Raw genomic sequence first — 16,494 nt, forward strand, 5'->3', positions numbered from 1 at the left:
AGGTACTGTACTTCTGGACCTTATTTTTAAGATTGAGGGAGACCCCTGCTGGCAGATCACATGTATGAATGTTTAAAGAAAAGAGATTCAAACTGAAAAGCATTGAATCCGTGAGAGTTTTGTGCATCATATGTGCTTTTATTCAAAGCCACTGCTGGACTGGTTGGGCTGTTTTTCTGTAATATATGAACATGAATATTCTGCCATATTATATCGTACAGTAATTCAATAAAGACCTAAAACAAAGACTCAAACTTAACCTTGATTTGAAAACCCATTTCTAATCTTTACGTATACATTATAGTATATACCAATGTGGAGACAAACATCAGAAATATGATCAGTTAATTAGTTTAGAACAACTAACTAACTGACTATAATAAATCAGATTTTAACAAAAAAACAAACGAGAAACAATACTCTTTAAATATATTTAAATTAAAAGTCCATATCAAGCATTGCTTTTATGCCAAACTAGTTTCGGTAGACAGTTAATGCATTTTTTTTTTTTTTCTCCATTATTTATAATATTCTAGTTATACTGGATGAACTATTGAATGCCAGATTTTAGGAGTAAACATCACAGTTGAACTGTGTGCAGAAACCAAGAATGCGTCAGCTAACACAGTTATTCTGGATGACAGTGCTTTCTTTCATTCACACACTGGCTCGGACAAATTGCATCACGCTCCCTGGACCAGCTGGTATGTCTATAAATGACAAACTCCATTGCGTGAAGTTGTGGAGACTTGCTTTAACAAGAGTTTTATTAGAGGGAATTCAGACGCCAAAATACATGGGTAATAGTGAAACTATATTGTCCTTCTCATGTGCAACAACTTCCTGATTTCAGATTTCAAATGATCTGATCTTACACACTGCTGCAACTGGTTCACAAGATTAAATTAGAATTTAAATCCATGTCCTGGTCAGCCAAAAAGAATTTGTTGTAGAAAATGACAATTGAGAAGCTACAGCTGCTTAGCTTAGCTTATCTTAGCATAAAGCCTGCAAACAGGGGGAAACAGCTAGCCGGGCTCTGTCTGAGGGTAAATAAAAAACAGTGCTTACCAGCACCTCTACACTAAAGCTCACTGATTAACATGTTATATCTTGTTTGAACATTAAGTTTTGACTTTACACGGGGGTTAGGTGCCGGACTATTTGCTGCATGGTAGCAGTAACGCAGTAGGCTAGCTGTTTCCCCCTTGTTTCCAGTCTTTATGCTAAGCTAACCGTCTCCTGGCTGTAGCTTCATATTTAAAAGACAGACATGAGGGTGGCATCAATCTAACCATCTAACTCTCGGCAAGAAAGGAAATTAATGCATTTCCAAAAATGTTGAACTATTCATTTAAAGGGATACGCCACCGTTTGTTGAAATAGGGCTTATCACGGTCTCCCCTAGCTGTAGATAAGTGGGCCAACGCATTTTTTGTGCATGCATTGTTTTAGTCCGGTGCAACGCTGGGAGTGCATCCGCTAGTTAGCTTAGCGTAGTGAATGGAATCCTATGTTGCCGGTTAGCATGTTGTGAGTAAAAGTGAGCCAACAAAAGACAAAAAAGCAACCTAATTACTTGCACTGAGACAAAAAATGCGTTGGCCCACGTATCTACAGCCAGGGGAGACCAGTGATAAACACTATTTCAACAAACGGTGGCGTATTCCTTTAAATAAAGATAACCTTGTTTTTGAACCTAACTTAAACTAATGTGAATGTTGAATGACCACCACTCCAAAATGGATCCCTTTCTACTCAAGGCTTACAGTACTGAAGCAACATAACAAGGGTTATAAAGGGTGTGTAAGAAATTCTTCTTGTCCTATAAAACCCTTTAAACTCTCATTGAATCCACTGAAATATGCTGTAGGATAGACAAAGCTAAGAACAAGGCAACGTAACACAATATAACAAATCAGCTACGGAAGATTTTTGACGAGACCTGTGTCTTTAAATCCAATTCAACAGGGAAAAACATGAAGAGCGATTTTGGTTTTCGCATATGTTCAAAGGTTAGATGTCTGTTACAGCTACCAAACCAAGACTAACTTCCTTTTTGTTAATGTTTGTGGCCTGTATCTGCTGACAGTGTGATTTCAGACACAATGAGCGTTCAACCAACAGGGCAAGGATTCACATGAGCCATAGTAAAACGCAGTGATGACTCTGTAAGGTCACATATCCTCAACTAGAACTGCTTAAGTAAGCTGCACAAGCACAGTGAGCAACATTAGGGATGGGAAGATATAAATCTCATGATGACCCGTCACAGACAGAGCATGTGATTGCAGTTGAGATTAACACATGGAAAATAGTCTGTGCATGCTATTTTTAAAGTGAATGAGGAAAAATGGGAATCATGCAACAACAACAAAACAACTATTTTAATAATAATAATAATAATGACTTTATTCAGGACACAAAAAGTACAAGTTAAAAAACAATAAGTACAACATAGCAATAAATATACAGTGTATACAAATAAATTAATAAAAGGTCTTTCACTTGAAATATATAAACAAGAGCGCCAATGTCTCCATAGTCTAGATGTATACCTGACAGAGCTAAAACCATTGTGGGCAAAAGCTTTTATAATTCTATTATCAGAGACAGACATTCTACACATGTATCGAAAAATAAGATTCCTTATTAATGCCAAACAGGTAGGCACACCAACATTAACAAACATTTGACTAGCACTACACCATCTTGGTTGTTTTAAAAGCAGTCTCATGCCATCGTTATACGCTACATTCAGTTTCTGCATATTCTTTTTGCTGTAAGACCGCCACAAGTGGGCAGTATAAAGTGGTGTACAGAATGCTCTGAATAAGGCTACCTTGACCTTAGCAGAACACATGCCAAATTTACGCGCAAACACATTAGCCTGAGCATATATCTTACGGCACTGTCTATTGATATCCTTATCATCCGATAAATCATTTACAATATGATGGCCAAGATATTTAATCTCATTACACACTTTAAGGGCGGTACCAGATAAAAAGAAATCAGGGAATACTAATGTCCTGTCTTCTTTACTTCTAACAATCATGATATTGCTCTTACTTGCATTATATTTGATATCAAAATCTGCACCGTACTGAGAGCAAACCTTCAACAGTTGTTGTAACCCAGCACTATATGGGCAAATGATTACCAAATCATCTGCATACATAAGGTGATTAGTGAGGGTATTGCCTATCATACATCTTGTATTGCAGTTATTTAATTGTTGTGACAAATCATCCATATAGACATTAAAAAGGAAAGGTGATAAAATACCACCCTGTCGAACTCCATTACCAACAGAAAATGGTTCTGAAACAGAACTCCCCCATTTCACCTGCATAGACTGGTGTGAATACCAGAAGACTAAAATTCTTATGATTACTTTAGGAATTCCTCTGTGTTGCAATTTAAGAAACAATTTATCATGGTTACACGATCAAATGCCTTAGAGCAGTGGTTCCCAACCTGGGGTCCGGGCACCCCCAGGGGGGGCGGCAAAGATCACAGGGGGGGCGCGAGTCTTTATCTGGTTTGAGGTTGAGGTAAAAAAAATTGTTTTGCACATGTTAAACAAATGATAATACACTAGAATATCTAATGTATACAAAAGTCTGTATGAAAACTATATATTTTGTTGTATCTTCATTTTTCCTGCCGCCACGGCATCACTATTTTATGAATGAAACATGGAGGAGAAACATAACAGTGCTGATAACTGCTCTGTATCAAAAAAGAAAGTAAGGCTCTATCTCGAGAGTTATCTCAACTTTGGTTTCGGGCGGGGGGCTCAGCTTTTCTTAGACATGAGTAGGGGGGGCGCCAAGGAAAAAAGGTTGGGAACCACTGCCTTAGAGGCATCTATAAAACACATAAAAGTTGTGGAATTCTGGCTATTATAATGATCTAAAATTTCCTTTAAAGGCAAATATGCACATGTCTGTACCGTGATGACGTTTAAAACCAAATTAATTGACAGTCGTAAGAATATACTGTTCCAACCTGTTAAGAAGAATTCTCTCCAACACTTTAGATAGCTAGCTATCTAGGGCAATAGGTCTATAATTGTCCACACTATTTATTTTGCAAGTTTTTTCTTTAATGACGGGAACTAATAAAACAGGTAATATAGATTCAAATGCAATGCAAAGTCCCATGAACTAAGAAACCTGTCATACAAATAGCAAACAAGGGAACAAGTCTCTTGCTTGCATATTTTAGATGTTCAGCGGTTATTTCATCGGTCCCACACACTTTATTGTCATCTAATCCCAAAATTGCCGATTGTACCTCTTCTGTATTAATAACAACAATTTTTTCATTATTGTCAATATTTTCTACCTCAAAAGTATTCCTCCCAATACAATTAAACAACTCACGATAATGTTGCTGCCACAACTGGCAAATTTCATCTAAGCCACTAACACCCTCAATATTTGAGGGTAAAGACATTTTAGCAGTGTTCATGGCTCTAACCTCTTTCCAAAAGTCATTATAGCTTCTGTTATGCATCTTACATGCCAAAGAGTCAGACCTCATTGAGTTCTCATTTTTTTTTATAAATCTTAATTCATATTTAAAATTTGCATGTGCCCTTTTCTTCTCTTCAAATAAAGGGCCCTGTCTATCTCTATCGGACTCTATCCAGACTTTAAAAGCACACCGAGCTTTGGCATGAAGTTCTGAGTATTCTCTAATACTAAGAGATCTTAGAGTTCAACACGACGCCTTCTCCTTTTACCTCTTCCTCTAAACAAAGTTGGGAGCTTGAATTTGTAGCAGTGGGCCTGAGAGGATGTGAGTACAGCTTGGTGTTATCTGGTCTAGGTTTACATCCCTTTTTTACATCCAATGAATTGTTTTGCTTGGACTTTGTGTTTCAAGCACAGTGGGAAGTGAACCTGGATTTGAGAAGTGCAATTTGACATTTAGTCTTTTAGTTTTTAAACCCAATAGAGTTGAGTGTTGGACTGCACCTTTAACGCCTCTGCACGCGCCATAGCGGTTGTGTCCAATTAGTGTGTAGGTGGAGCACAGGAAGAAACAGACAGACAGGCAGGCAGGGTTTTTTTTCCAGTTCCTGGACGCGGAGAAAAACGTGTCAAGTTTTCTTCCAGTTGCACAAAGTAAGTCGCAGCCAGCAGCCGGTCGATGAAGTCCGACGGAGTTGGAGGAAGATTTCCCGATGATTGAAGTATCGATACCGTCTCTGGAGAGGGAAGTGGATGAGTCGGGGAAGTCCAGAAAGGTGAAGAGGACGCCGTTTAAGTAGTTTATCTGTCGAACTTTTTTTTCTCTCTCTCTCTCGCTTTTCTCTGCAGCGTAAAAACACTTTAACTTTTTGCTGTGTTATTATAAGTTACTGCATGGTCATAGTTTGGTTTTAACAGTGAACTGCGACACCAGGTGAGCCAGGTAACCTGCAGGCAGGGTGGAAGTGCGTTCAGCTCAGGCTTCCTCCAGGTTTTATCCAGAGGTGCAAGACATAAACCTATCAATGTAACAATAGAGTCTCTTGCGTTTGAATTTTGCTTTTAAAAAAGTAACCGTGCTGGAAGAACTAACTACACTTTGGAGATAGCCTACTTATTCTTTACTTATAGACTATTTCCATTTTCTTTAGGCCATACTTCTACTAACTTCACTACATTCAAATGAAAAAATCGTACCTTTTTTTTATTCCACTACTTTTATTTGATAACTTTAGTTTATTTGCAGTTTCCTTTTAATAATACTAAATATAATGTTTTTTTATTTTTTTTAAAGATAAAATGTTATTAATGCCTGGGGGGGGAAGCTTCCCAGCAGAATATAAAATAGTTAAAATCAGCTCCACCTTTTTACCAGCTGCAACATCAAAATGATGAAGACATGAACGCATCAATAATAATATAGCCTATATTGTTCTGAAATGGGCCATTCTGCATAATGAGTACTTTTAGGTATATATTTTTTTAACTTTTACAGATATCATTTCTTCACTGTGGTATTGCTACTTTACTTAAGTACAAGGTCTGCGTACTTATTTCACCACTACACATAATTTCTAATTTGAACTGTTTTCTGTATTTACTTTTGGGTAGTCACATCTATAACAATTCATCATGTTTTATAATGTTATCATTTTGTTTTGTGTGTCAAATATTCAACTGAAGAGTATAACTACTAACTTTAGCTGTCAAAAAAAAAGTAGTAATGTGTGGAGTACAAAAGTGTACAATAGTTTCTTCTGAAATGTAGTAGTGTGCAAGTATACTACAAAAGTTTACTTAAGAACAAGGCTTTCTATCACTGAAAAGTAGTATGAACTTTCTCGTAAATATGTTTGCTCTTTACATGCATGACCTCCCACAGCTCCAGGCATGCTTTCAGCAGGAGGAAACCATGTACTCAAAGTCTCAACCTACAGTATGGTGGTAGAAGTATTCTTTAACCCAAGTAAAAGTAACACTAGTTACTCCATCATAAGTAAAAGTCCCACATTTAAAGTCTTACGTAATGAAAGTACAGAAGTATTACCAGCAAAATGTACGTAACCGAAAAACTGCCCTGTGATTGTTGTCTCAAAAGATGAAAATAATTATGAAAAGTATTGCAAAACTGTATTTCAGTAAATTAACTCAAGTATTTAAGGACCAAGTGTACATAATGTCATAAAGTTTATTTACCTGGAAGAAGCTTTTCTGTAGTTGGACATATTATGGTATTTTGCTCCCGTTTCAAACAGAAAGCTGTAAATCATTGGTGATCTTATACTGCTGTACATGTTGCCTCTTCTTCCTGAGCGCGCGCGTGCACACACTCTCTCTCTCTCTCTCTCTCTCTCTCTCTCTCTCTCTCTCTCTCTCTCTCTCTCTCTCTCTCTCTCTCTCTCTCTCTCTCTCTCTCTCTCTCTCTCTCTGACACACAGTACTCTACATGGGAACCACAGACTTGGGTGTATCCTGTGTAAAGAGTCATTAAAGCAAGAAAAAGGGTAAAATAAACAGTGGTGTCTCAGTTTAATAACCCAGTTTTACTGAAGTTCTCTGCGATACTAGTTTATTTGCGTGATTATAAAATCAGTTAAACGCAGCAAGCTGAAGTGAAACTAGACAGACCTCCACTGAACAGTCACCTATTAATTTGTGATAAATCTCATTCATGCCTATATTATAAAATGGTCAAATAAAATTACACAAACCTGGGGAATTAGCTTCAGTGTATGGAACTGACCTCTGTTTGGTTTTATCATCTCAGTCTGAGAACACAATGTGTTGGACTCGAGTTACTTTTTGTTTACATTACTGATAAAGCAAGCGGTAACTGTATGAGGATATCCTGCAGTTTGTTCTGAACAAACCCTCAAACATTCAGCTTCTACCCAGCAGCATAATGTTCTTTTCATTAGTTTTTATTACTGATTATTCTCAGTTTTTATTGATTAAAATAAAACCTATTTTGCCATCTAATTCATTCACCTGTAAGAGAAGACAACATGAAGTACACCTGATATTCTCAACACTGCAGTCGTCTGAAGAGGTTAACCTTAACGATGAAAAGTTATTAAAAGAAAGATTTTTCGTCTGACGATGTGGGCATGGCGTGGCGGCCATTTTGAGTGTTTAGCGATTAACAAAGAAGTTGTAACTTGAGTGTACGTTGTCGTATCTGCCTGAAATTTCTCACAATTGACAAGGGTCCAGGCCTGAGGACACCTACAGGCCAAAATTGACTTTTGGTCATAGTGCCCCCAGCTGGCAACAGGAAATGCGCCTTATATGACAAACATCGATTTATATGAAACTTATAATGTGTGGTCTACATCTGATACTGAGCAGCCCCCTATACTTTAACCACGCCCACTTACTCAGGCCACGACTCCTTTCATAACATTGAAACCGTTTAAGGTATACCCTTGTGTGAGGTATCATTGAACTCAGCAGAGACTTCATTCTTCATTGGTGATGGATTGGCCCGCCCCCTATGTTTAAGCCACGCCCCCTTTCATGAATGGTGACCCTGTTTAAGGTAGAGTCTTATGTGAGGTATCAATGAACTCAGCAGAGACTTCTCTTTTTTTATTGGTAAAGGTTTGGCCCGCCCCCTATACTTTGGCCACGCCCCCTTTCACAGCTAATGAACCATATGACCTAGAGTCTTGTGTGAGGTATCGTTGAACTCGGCAGGGAGTTCCCTTTTCACTGTTGACGATTTGCGGCGGCTGAGTGCCGCGCAAATGCACGGTCGCAAGGAGCAGCGTCCGCTGGTAACCACAACGTGCGCAGAGGCGCCAGGGTCCGTCCATTGCTGCTCGCAGCTTTAATTAGGTTTTGGTTTTGTTGGGTCACTTTTACTCCCGACATGCTAAACGGCAACAAAGGATTCCATTCCTTACGCTAAGCTAAACTAGCGGCGGCGGCTCCGGACTAAGGCAATGCATGCACTGATACAAAAATGCATTTGCCCACCTATATAAATATAGAGGAGACAGTGAATAACCCTTTTTCAACAAACTGTGGCGTATTCCTTTAAGAGTTTTGATCGAACATCTGTTGCAAGAAAAGGGAAGGCTGAGATAAGTAATTTAGACATCAATCTAAAGTTGCTTTGTGTTTTAAAAAGAATTGTTCAAATATTTCAGCCCATGTACAGGTTTGGTGTTTCCACAGCGCAAGCTGCTGAAACTATTTTCTTGACGTCTGTAAATATTAAGTTATGTTTGCAGAACTGCTGTTCTTCCCATGTGCCTGGGGAAATAACTGTACTATTTTAACCTTTTGTTAAGCAAATGTGTTGTATTGTATAGTTCCATTGTGAAAACAATTAAAGCTCCTGCAGATCAACTGTCTGATTTGGAGATCAAATACAGAAAATATTAAAATATATATTCCACATAAAGCTTTTACCAGTTTTATCACCAAGGTCTTAGTTCAAAACCCCAGACATTATTGTAAAAGTTTATAAAGCAAAGGATGCGTTTACAGTAACTTCAGTAAACCAAAACATTACAAGTTATATCTTCATTTTATTAATATTAAATGAAGAATGACTCCATGTTGGATAACATGAGAAATCAGAAATAATCGTATATACCCACAGGCATGACAAACCGTAGTATACATCTTAGCATACATACATAGTGTATTGAGATGGTGGTAGGTAAAGTTCCAGTGTTGAGGAACGTCCCTGCTCATCTATGGAATCTGAAGCTCTGTACCTCCTCCTGGTGGAGAAATGATGTTGTATTAAAGTGCTCATATTATGCTTTTTGGCTTTTTCCCTTTCCTTTATTGTGTTTTATATCTTTATTTGTGCATGTTATAGGTTTACAAAGTGAAAAAGCCCAAAGTCCACCCCAAAGGGACTTACCATCTCCAACAGAAAACACTGTTGAAAAAACTGCTCCAAACAGAACTATTGTAGTCCAGCCTTTACTTCAGAGACCAATGTGCGTCACTTTGTAACACACATTATAATGCGGGCCTAGCTGCTAGCGTGGCACGCCCTCATACTCTGCTTCTGACTGGCTAGTAGTCCTTACCAAGGTACTGCGCATGTGCGACTCCCAACAAAGATGGTACAGAAGTGAGATGCCTCACTCTGTAGCTAAAACAGAGAGCTCACCACACAGGGTGAAAAGAGGAGCTGCAGCAATGTGCAGTACAACAAAAATATAGTGTTTTTTTGGAAATTAGTGTACAGAGGCAGCGATCGCGGGTTAAATTCCGACCTGCGACCCTTTGCTGCTTGTCATTCCCCCTCTCTCTGCCCTTTTTAAGTCCAAGCTGTCCTGTCAAATAAAGGCTTAAAAATGTCACAAAAAAAAATATGAAAGGGGAGAGAGAAGGGGAAGACATGCAGGAAACCGTCACAGGTCAGACTTGAATCCTGGACCCTCTGCGTCGAGGAGTAAACCTCTATATATGTGTGCCTGCTCTACCAACTGAGCCACCCGGCCACAGATGATGATGTTTTAAACATGATGGATGATTAAGGTGGTAAATGAGTATTACAGTGTCCATACACACTGTGAATGGAAGTTTATAAGCCTTGTTGATCTCTTAAAACGATATTTTCATTTTCTATTTTCTTTCTTTCTTTGTAATTCAAATAAGATTGGAGAACCATGTCTGTTTTTAAAAAGAATGAACTTGACGATTAAGCCAAAACACATTGGATTTATATTTATCATCGTTTAAAAAAGCATGATGCAGCAACTTTAAATGTCCACCCCAACCTGACGACCACTAAACTCTCTAAATGACGGATTGTGAATAAATCCTCTGTGTGTCTCCGTCTCTTTTGTTTGCAGCTTTTCAGAGTGGAAGTCTTGTTTCACGGGAGGAAACATTATGTGCTCAGAAGAAGCAGCGAATTCCAGACTCTCCACAGGAAAGTATGTTGCTTTTTAGCCACCGTCACAATTATTACAGTGTTACCGAAGGACTCTTTCCTGTTTGTGGTGCTGCATATTATGCTTTGAGATGTATAAGTCGCTTGTAACATAAAATAAGACATGGATCTAAAATCACAATGAAGCTTCACTTTGAGGGCCTCTTGCATTGGAAATTTATGTATTTGGGTGTAAAACATAAGGATTGTTTAAAAGTTCTGAAATGTTTGCACAAGAATTTGAGTCAAAATTAATATTCAGATTGAATATATTGTAATAACAATAACCAGTATGTTTTGGTAAGAGACGTTTTGGGGTATGAGCATGCAAAAATTCACCACCACCCTTTTGATAAGTTGACCATTTTATTTAATATCTAAAATTTTATTTAATAATAAAATACTTTAATACTTTATTTAAATAGTTGTAGATGGATAATATTGTTATAATATGGAGAACGGGCTAACACGCAGGGGCAATTCCAGGATTTTTTTAAGTGGGGTGGCACAAGGGGGGACCAATCATCAGTCAGGGGTGTGCGGGGGATTATATCAGAATACAGAAGAAATAAGAAATAAAAAGGAAACTAAATTATATTTACGTGGAAGATCTACAGTTACATACTGTATATAAAGTACATATATGTATATAAACAATTATTTTTGCAATATCAGTACAATATGGAAAGATACTTTTATTTTTTATTTTTTTTAATATTTTGAACCGTGCATTGTTTGTTTCTTCCCTTGCCTTTGTTGGTGCATTGCCACGTTTCTTGCTACATTATCAACTTACAATCAATGGAATAGTGTGAAACACGCAGCAAAAAGGGAATCATGCACATACATGTGCACAACGGGGGACCTATTCATAAAAGAGCTTCTAGTGGTCAAAGACTTCTGTCATTTTCAGCCATTTTGTATGTCGTGAGCTGTCATTTCAGTTCAATTTTATTTATAGTACCAAATCATAACAAGAGTTATCTCAAGACACTTTACAGATAGAGTAGGTCTAGACCACACTCTATAGTTTACAGAGACCCAACAATTCCAATAATTCCCACAAGAACAAGCTTTAAGTGCAACAGTGGCAAGGAAAAATTTCTTTTTAGGCAGAAACCTCTTACAGACCCAGGCTCTTGGCGGGAGGTTGCCTGACGGTGCCGGTTGGGGGTGCGATGAACAGTGGCAATTGTAGTAACAATAAAGATAATGGAACTAGGACTAGAAATGGTAGTTGTAGTAGTTTGTGGCGTAGCAGGGCACACACAGATGATTGAAGGGTCATGTTGTATCTTGTGGTGCCTGCAGCTCAGGAAGATCACCCAGACTCCCGACTTCCCGAGCAAAAGGAACCCCCATCTGAGGACCAAACCAGCGGAGCAGAGGAGGCAGGAGCTGGAAGACTACATCCAGGTAAAACATTCACGTGTCCGCCCAGTGATCTGTTTTACTGAACCAGAGATCTTACATGGCTCTCAAACTAAACTACAACTAAAACCTATGTTGGGATCAAAAGTAATCCCACAATTTGGAAGGAATTTAGAAGAATCTAAAGTTTACTATAACCATTCTGTAAAGCAGCTACTAAATATTCTAATGTGCTACATGAGTAATTTATCATATGGCTGTATATAGAAAGGCAATGTCAATGTGCCAAAGGAGTGTATCTGCACAAAACACTTTAGAATAAATTTGACTTTAAAGCTATAGTGCCTAGTTTCTGTCGCCCCCATGAGGAATTCTAAGTAATGACAACACTGTCGCCGCGTCCACATGATAGTACAAGCCTTATGTGATCGTGCACGCGCCCCCACCCCTCCTCCACGAAGTTGCTAGCAGCTAAGGAGGACAGGAGGATTAAAAAACATGATAGGTAATAGGTAGAAGAGGTAATTATCTTCACTGGAGTTTCTGCGGGGGAAAGTCACCGGACGCCACAATCTTCTGAACATAGCCATACTGAGAAATACAGAGAGTTGCGTGGAGCTGATAGTCTTAATTAGCTCTGTAGCAACTCATTTGGCAATGGCTTGAATGTAACGGTCATTTACACTAAAGCTTTAATGCTAAGCGTACGATTTTGACTGATGTACAGTATATTGAAAATGTGTTTTTGTGTTTTGCCACTAGATCAACTATTCAATCCTAAACCTTCAAAAACGCAAAGCCTTGACATCCTTCTTGAAATGACTTGAGTCAAAAATACATTTGTACATGTTAGATTGTTGTGTGTTGTTGCAGGATATCATCTATCAAGACGAAGACGTTCCACAGGTTCTGCTGGACTTCCTCCATGTGAAACACTTTCACACGGGGATCAAGAAGAGCAGCATGGAGTAAGTCCTTCAGCCCAGACTCCGCCTACTGCTCCCAGAGATGTTGGACGTGTTGCTATATTTAGGTCCTCTATTTTAGGATTGGGGGCAATGCAGCAACATAATAACAATTTTAGAAACATTCCCACAGTGGAAGGTAGCAGCAGCACTGGCTCTAACCCACAATATAGTTAATGATCATGGAAGGACACATGTACAGATATACAGTACACGTGTAAGTGTTCATACATATTAGAAATATATTAATGATAATATAATAATATAAATATGAAGTACAGTAGTGTACTGTATGTGGGTGAGTTGGACATTATAAATAAAATGACTATGTAGGGCAGGGCGATGTGGAGAAAATCAAATCTCACAATATTTTTGACCAAATACCTCTTATCGATATTGCGATGATATTGTAGGGTTGCGATTGGTGCTTTCACAAAATATTTACACAATGAGATTTGTGATAAACAATCATCAGTAATGTGGATATAATGACTAAGTGGGTAAAGGCAAATAATAGAACAGTTACAACACTCTGGTAAGTTCAGAAAATGACATCACTTTACTGTAATGCAGCCTTTAAAACCAGGAAAAGACAACACTTATGTCAAATTACGATATCCAAATTTTAAGACGATATCTAGTCTCACGATAACAATAGCATATTGATATATTGCCCAGCCCTAACTTTATGTATCATATGTAGAGTAGTTTATGGAGTGTTGACCTTTATTTTGACAGTATCCTTTCAAGTTATGTGCTCTAATTTCAGATCAGTTGATGAATTGGACCGTCAGGATTACAGGTAAGGTCGTTTCCAGTATTTCCCTCTCATTTCTTTGTATTTGTGCAGTACACTATATCTAATTTTGTCTACTAGAAGGGATGTAGCTACTGTAGGAATACTGAGCCCTGTGCACAGGAGATATGTCTTCTCGTCTCTGCAACGCAATTATATACAGAAGCATTTAAGGACTACAATAAAACACTTGCTATGTCTTACCTTTGGAGAATGCTTTATTTATTTGCAGTCCTGTATGTTTCCTATAAACCCTGGTTTAAAACCCAAGAGGTGTAAAAAGAAATTAAAATGAACTCAGTGTAAATAGCAAAACGTGTCAAAACCTCTGCATGTATTGGTTTTAAGCATGTATTGTTTTTTATGTAAGCGGACACACTCCTGACGTCGCTATTCAAATCGACACATCCAGGCTAACTTACTCCTTGACTACTTCTGCCTGTACATCATGTCCGGTGACTGTTAACGGGCAAAGATTCTCTAGAATTAAAGAGAGCGCAATACACGCTGCGCCAATGGTATGTGACTGTACACACTTCCTGTCTCCTAAATGGGTGGGGCCTTGTTGTGTAGTGAACATTGTTTGGATGGATGACAAGTGATAGGTCTATAATTTATTAACATTCCTTGTGCTGACATTAGATATTAACACCGCTAAAAGACATATTTAGCATTACAAAAATGAGTTTTGTTATCACATTCATGAACGTTAGTTGACGTTAGCTTATCTGTGTCACCAGACCTGCAAGAGTTTGTCCCTGAGACAGAAACTGGTCTAAAAAAAAAGTTAATTTTCTCCTGATCTGTCCGTTAAAGTGTCAGAATGTTCAGGAGATATGTGGCTTGTGAAGAATGGGTCCAATATTTACTTGGGTGACAATGGGGCGAAAGAATCTGTTTTAATCTGTGTTCACATTTTCTTCTTCCATTGGAATCAATACACTCAGGACCTACCGCTAGTCTCCTAAAGAGGCGTGGCAAAGCCCACGTGACACAGATACGGGCGTTAATTGACGCTGTGTAACATGGTCACTCAGTGTGTTGCACTTAAAGGAACACGCCGACTTATTGGGACTTTAGCTTATTCACCGTAACCCCCAGAGTAAGACAAGTCGATACATACCCTTCTCATCTCGGTGCATGCTGTAACGCTGTCTGACGGTTCCAGCATTAGCTTAGCTTAGCACAGATCCTGCAGCTAACTGGTTCCAACTAGCCTACTGCTCCAAATTGTGACAAAAGTGACAAAATAACACCAACATGTTCCTATTTACATGTTGTGATTTGTAGAGTCACAGCGTGTACACAAAACAACGTAACATGAGACACAGCCATCTTCTAACTGTAAACAAACCGGGAACTATATTTTCAGACAGGTTTACTGCGAGCATATCACTCCGCCAAAGTACTATATTCTTCCGCCTGAGAATATAGTTCCCGGTTTGTTTACAGTTAGAAGACGGCTGTGTCTCATGTTACGTTGTTTTTTGTACACGCTGTCACTCTACAAATCACAACATGTAAATAGGAACCTGTTGCCGTTATTTTGTCACTTATTCGGAGCAGTAGGATTGCTGGAACCATTCACCTGATGTTCTGTGCTGGCCTGATGCCGCTGGAGCCGTCAGACAGCGTTACAGCATGCACGGAGATGAGAAGGGTATGTATCGACTTGTCTAACTCTGGGGGTTACGGTGAATAAGCTAAATTCCCAATAAGTCGGCGTGTTCCTTTAAGAGCCACCCCTGAGCTTGGGGCCCTGGACTCCGTTCGCCCCTTTAGGATAGACCCTGTCCTGTTTATATCATACAAACACCAGCACCTGACCTCCTTATTGTGCATTTGGCACATTCAACCTAAACCAGAATGTGCACATAACATGATGCATCAGTGCAGATGTACTAACAGACAAATGTGTTTCATACCAATGATAAAAGGTACACACATTATCTTGATATTTGAAGAAGTATTACCATTGCATATGACTAATCAGTCATATTTTACTTTCATTTCCTCAGTTATCCGTTACCAAATCAGCCAGTGTTGGGATTTCTTCAGGATCCTTATCTCTCTGACTGCACATCAGGTAGGAAATAAAAAGAAATAGTTACTATCTCTGCACCAGTGTGTATTTTGTTGTGCTATAATTGTGAATTGCATAAAAAAAGAAGCATTAAAAAGCATGACAACCTTGTTTAGACAGCATAAACCCTGAGCTCTGTCTTGTCTTGCAGATCTCCCAGATATTGTTGTGGATGGGGTTCTTCAGGGTTTTTATCCCAGGGACGTCCGGGTCAGCTTCACCGCCCCAATTCTCACAGAGCCCGACCCCACCACTTCGATAGAGGCCTAAAATTATAATTAGATGTAAGATTCAATGTTTTAAAATAGAATATACAATACAGTCAAATACACAATGCCAGCAAGAAAGATAAATGAAAAAAGCCATTGGCATACACTTGCATACATGACACAGAAGAAAAAGAGCCTGAAATAGGTCACCGTCTCAGGTAGTGCACCTGAATCTCATTGTATGTAAACACAATGACAATAAAGGAATCCTATTTTATCACTGGATGCTTTTGTCCAAAATCAGCAGCCCCAGTGGGATTTAAATCCAAAACCCAGGCTTTGTTGTTCCGATACCTGTTGAATTGTTCAACCATTTCATAGCCCTTTTGAGAATCTCATATTGAGGCCAAACACCAAAATTCATATTGAAACTTAGTCCCTCAATATGTCTGTTTTTATACAGACAATAGGTCTGTGAAAATGCTTAATTTACAGAGAAATGCATATAGTTCGTATTCAGAATTTGTGCCTTTTAAAGGAGCCTTCAGGACTTCTGTACGGTTGTGATGTCACAACTATAATATATAAAGGTAGAAAGCTTTGTTACAGTGTGGTTACAGTCATTCCCCGACTGCAATGAAGGTGCAGAGACGAGCGTTGCAGACAGAAGGTGAATACAGGTAT

General features: G+C 38.7%; 1 protein-coding gene across 1 annotated transcript; it reads left to right on the plus strand.

Moving 5' to 3' along the window:
• Positions 1–4,964: 4,964 nt before the first annotated feature.
• Positions 4,965–16,087, plus strand: snx22 (sorting nexin 22). Its single transcript, XM_028585689.1, has 7 exons — positions 4,965–5,260; positions 10,307–10,390; positions 11,698–11,802; positions 12,631–12,725; positions 13,492–13,524; positions 15,537–15,604; positions 15,753–16,087. Exons 1-7 carry the CDS (start codon positions 5,198–5,200, stop codon positions 15,869–15,871), a joined length of 567 nt encoding a protein of 188 aa, XP_028441490.1. The 5' UTR covers positions 4,965–5,197; the 3' UTR covers positions 15,872–16,087.
• Positions 16,088–16,494: the final 407 nt, after the last annotated feature.

The sequence above is a fragment of the Perca flavescens genome, chromosome 8 (genome assembly GCF_004354835.1).
Source record: "Perca flavescens isolate YP-PL-M2 chromosome 8, PFLA_1.0, whole genome shotgun sequence".
Classification (NCBI taxonomy): Eukaryota; Metazoa; Chordata; class Actinopteri; order Perciformes; family Percidae; genus Perca; species Perca flavescens.

Bases quoted from the DNA above. Each gene is read 5' to 3' on its own strand.
- snx22 (XM_028585689.1), top strand. From the start codon at position 5,198: ATGATTGAAGTATCGATACCGTCTCTGGAGAGGGAAGTGGATGAGTCG. The intron at 5,261-10,306 runs GTGAAGAGGACG...TTTTGTTTGCAG, and splicing joins AGTCGGGGAAGTCCAGAAAG to CTTTTCAGAGTGGAAGTCTT. The intron at 15,605-15,752 runs GTAGGAAATAAA...CTTGTCTTGCAG, and splicing joins TCTCTCTGACTGCACATCAG to ATCTCCCAGATATTGTTGTG.